Source organism: Phoxinus phoxinus (genome assembly GCF_949152265.1).
Source record: "Phoxinus phoxinus genome assembly, chromosome: 12".
Classification (NCBI taxonomy): domain Eukaryota; kingdom Metazoa; phylum Chordata; class Actinopteri; order Cypriniformes; family Leuciscidae; genus Phoxinus; species Phoxinus phoxinus.
In genome coordinates, this window is record NC_136887.1 from 35955044 (window position 1) to 35960043 (window position 5000).

At 36.6% G+C, this 5000-nt stretch overlaps 1 protein-coding gene across 5 annotated transcripts in view; it reads left to right on the plus strand.

Moving 5' to 3' along the window:
* Nucleotides 1-5000, plus strand: part of clnk (cytokine dependent hematopoietic cell linker) — a 19560-nt gene that overhangs the window by 8852 nt on the left and 5708 nt on the right. For all 5 annotated transcript variants that reach the window (XM_079630243.1, XM_079630244.1, XM_079630242.1 and 2 more), the window contains exons 9-11: nucleotides 2583-2744; nucleotides 2824-2848; nucleotides 3001-3025. In XM_079630243.1, the coding sequence (XP_079486369.1) occupies nucleotides 2583-2744; nucleotides 2824-2848; nucleotides 3001-3025 (212 nt within the window). The remainder of the gene's footprint in view (nucleotides 1-2582; nucleotides 2745-2823; nucleotides 2849-3000; nucleotides 3026-5000) is intronic.

A 5000-nucleotide genomic window follows, 5' to 3' on the forward strand; every position in this document is an offset into this window, starting at 1 on the left:
CACACACACGTCTCACTGACACACACACACACACGTCTCACTGACACACACACGTCTCACTGACACACACACACACACGTCTCACTGACACACACGTCTCACTGACACACACACACGTGTCTCACTGACACACACACACGTCTCACTGACACACACGTCTCACTGACACACACACGTCTCACTGACACACACACACACGTCTCACTGACACACACACACGTCTCACTGACACACACACACACACGTCTCACTGACACACACACACACGTCTCACTGACACACACACACGTCTCACTGACACACACGTCTCACTGACACACACACACACGTCTCACTGACACACACACACACGTCTCAATGACACACACACACACGTCTCACTGACACACACACACACGTCTCACTGACACACACACACACACGTCTCACTGACACACACACACACACACGTCTCACTGACACACACACACACGTCTCACCGACACACACACACACACACGTCTCACTGACACACACACACACGTCTCACTGACACACACACACACACGTCTCACTGACACACACACACGTCTCACTGACACACACACACACGTCTCACTGACACACACACACACGTCTCACTGACACACACACACACGTCTCACTGACACACACACACGTCTCACTGACACACACACACACACGTCTCACTGACACACACACGTCTCACTGACACACACACACGTCTCACTGACACACACACACGTCTCACTGACACACACACACACGTCTCACTGACACACACACACACGTCTCACTGACACACACGTCTCACTGAGACACACACACACACACGTCTCACTGACACACACACACACACGTCTCACTGACACACACACGTCTCACTGACACACACACACACACACGTCTCACTGACACACACACACGTCTCACTGACACACACGTCTCACTGACACACACACACACACACGTCTCACTGACACACACACACACACGTCTCACTGACACACACGTCTCACTGACACACACACGTCTCACTGACACACACACACACGTCTCACTGACACACACACACGTCTCACTGACACACACACACGTCTCACTGACACACACACACGTCTCACTGACACACACACACGTCTCACTGACACACACGTCTCACTGACACACACACACGTCTCACTGACACACACACACGTCTCACTGACACACACACACGTCTCACTGACACACACACACGTCTCACTGACACACACACACACGTCTCACTGACACACACACACGTCTCACTGACACACACACACACACGTCTCACTGACACACACACACACGTCTCACTGACACACACACACGTCTCACTGACACACACACACGTCTCACTGACACACACACACGTCTCACTGACACACACACACGACACGTCTCACTGACACACACACACGACACGTCTCACTGACACACACACACGACACGTCTCACTGACACACACACACGACACGTCTCACTGACACACACACACGACACGTCTCACTGACACACACACACGACACGTCTCACTGACACACACACACGACACGTCTCACTGACACACACACACGTCTCACTGACACACACACACGTCTCACTGAAACACACACGTCTCACTGACACACACACACGTCTCACTGACACACACACACACACGTCTCACTGACACACACACACACACACACGTCTCACTGACACACACACACGTCTCACTGACACACACACACACACGTCTCACTGACACACACACACGTCTCACTGACACACACACACGTCTCACTGACACACACACACGTCTCACTGAAACACACACACACGTCTCACTGACACACACACACGTCTCACTGTAACACACACGTCTCACTGAAACATACACACACACACACGTCTCACTGACACACACACACGTCTCACTGACACACACACACGTCTCACTGAAACACACACGTCTCACTGAAACATACACACACACACACGTCTCACTGACACACACACACGTCTCACTGACACACACGTCTCACTGAAACATACACACACACACACGTCTCACTGACACACACACACGTCTCACTGACACACACACACACACGTCTCACTGACACACACACACACACACGTCTCACTGACACACACACACGTCTCACTGACACACACACACGTCTCACTGACACACACGTCTCATTGAAACATACACACACACACACACACGTCTCACTGACACACACACACACACACACACACACGTCTCACTGACACACACACACACGTCTCACTGACACACACGCACACACACACACGTCTCACTGAAACACACACACACGTCTCACTGAAACATACACACACACACACACACGTCTCACTGACACACACACACGTCTCACTGACACACACACACGTCTCACTGACACACACGTCTCATTGAAACATACACACACACACACACACGTCTCACTGACACACACACACGTCTCACTGACACACACACACACACACACACACACACGTCTCACTGACACACACACACGTCTCAGATGTGAACATGTTCTGATTTTCAGGCCGGTGAGATCGTTACCCAGAGATCACCTGAGTTTACCACCTATCCCAGTGCAAACCATCATCAGCGACGATCCAAACCAGTTCCACTCGCCTCCTCCATCCAGACCAGCGCCAACTTCCCCACTGACCAGAACACACACCAGCAGACCTGCGTGGATGCAGTGAGAGACACACACACACACACACACACGCACGCACACACACACGTGATCTGTCTGACTCAATGTTTCTCATTCCCAGATCAGGTCCATGTGAAACAGAGACGGTAAGTTCATGTGTGTGCAGTAACAGCAAATACACAGAAATGTCTACACCAGCTCACTCAAATATTATGAAATTGACAAAAATAACCATTTAATTCATATGATGGTTTTGTGTAATCAGGAAATTTACATGAATAATCTCTCTCCATTTCAGGTGAAAACAACACAACCTTCTGCAAGTAAGTTATGCTGTATGATATAATATAATATAACATAGTGTAGTATAATACAATATACGGTAATATAATATAGTATGATATATTATAATATCATATAATATAATATAGTATATTAGGGCTGTCAAAAGATTAATCACGATTAATCGCATCCAAAATAAAAGTTTGTGTTTACATAATATATGTGTGTGTACTGTGTATAATTATTTATATATATAAAAACACACACAATCATGAATATATTTAAGAAAAATTGGTTATATTTATATATAAAATATTTATATATAATATAAATTATATAAATGTATATACAGTATATAAATGCAATTATTCCTTAAATATATACATGAATGTGTGTGTATTTATACATAATAATTCTACACAGTACACACATTTTGGATGTGATTAATCGCGATTAATCTTTTGACAGCCCTAAGTATAATATAATATAATACAATATTATGTTATATTATATAAAATTGTATGATATAATATAACATAGTATAGTATAATACTATATAATATAATACGATATAATATAATAAAGTATAATACAATTATACAGTATGATATAATATAATATGGTATGATATAATATAGTATGATATAATATAGTATGATATAATATAGTATGATATAATATAATATGGTATGATATAATATAATATGGTATGATATAATATAGTATGATATAATATAGTATGATATAATATAATATGGTATTATATAATATAATATGGTATGATATAATATAATATGGTATGATATAATATAATATGGTATGATATAATATAATATGGTATGATATAATATACTAATATAATATGGTATGATATAATATAATATGGTATGATATATAATATACTATGGTATGATATAATATAATATGGTATGATATAATATAGTATGATATAATATAGTATGATATAATATAATATGGTATTATATAATATAATATGGTATGATATAATATAATATGGTATGATATAATATAATATGGTATGATATAATATAATATGGTATGATATAATATACTAATATAATATGGTATGATATAATATAATATGGTATGATATATAATATAATATGGTATGATATAATATAATATGGTATGATATAATATAATATACTATGGTATGATATAATATAATATACTATGGTATGATATAATATAATATACTATGGTATGATATAATATAATATGGTATGATATAATATAATATGGTATGATGTAATATAATATACTATGATATAATATAATATAATATGGTATGATATAATATAATATAGTATGATATAATATAATATAATATGGTATGATATAATATAATATGGTATGATATAATATAGTATGATGTAATATAATATACTATGATATAATATAATATGGTATGATATAATATAATATAGTATGATGTAATATAATATAGTATAATATACTATAGTATGATATAATATAATATGGTATAATATAATATAGTATGATATAATATGGTATGATATAATATAATATAATATAATATGGTATGATATAATATACTATGATATAATATGGTATGATATAATATACTATGGTATGATATAATATAATATAGTATAATATACTATAGTATGATATAATATAATATGGTATAATATAATATAGTATGATATAATATGGTATGATATAATATAATATAATATAATATGGTATGATATAATATAATATGGTATGATATAATATATAATATGGTATGATATAATATCATATGGTATGATATAATATAATATAGTATGATATAATATAATATACTATGATATAATATAATATGGTATGATATAATATAATATAGTATGATGTATTTATAATATACTATGATATAATATAATATGGTATGATATAATATAATATAGTATGATGTAATATAATATAATATGGTATGATATAATATAATATAATATGGTATGATGTAATATAATATACTATGATATAATATAA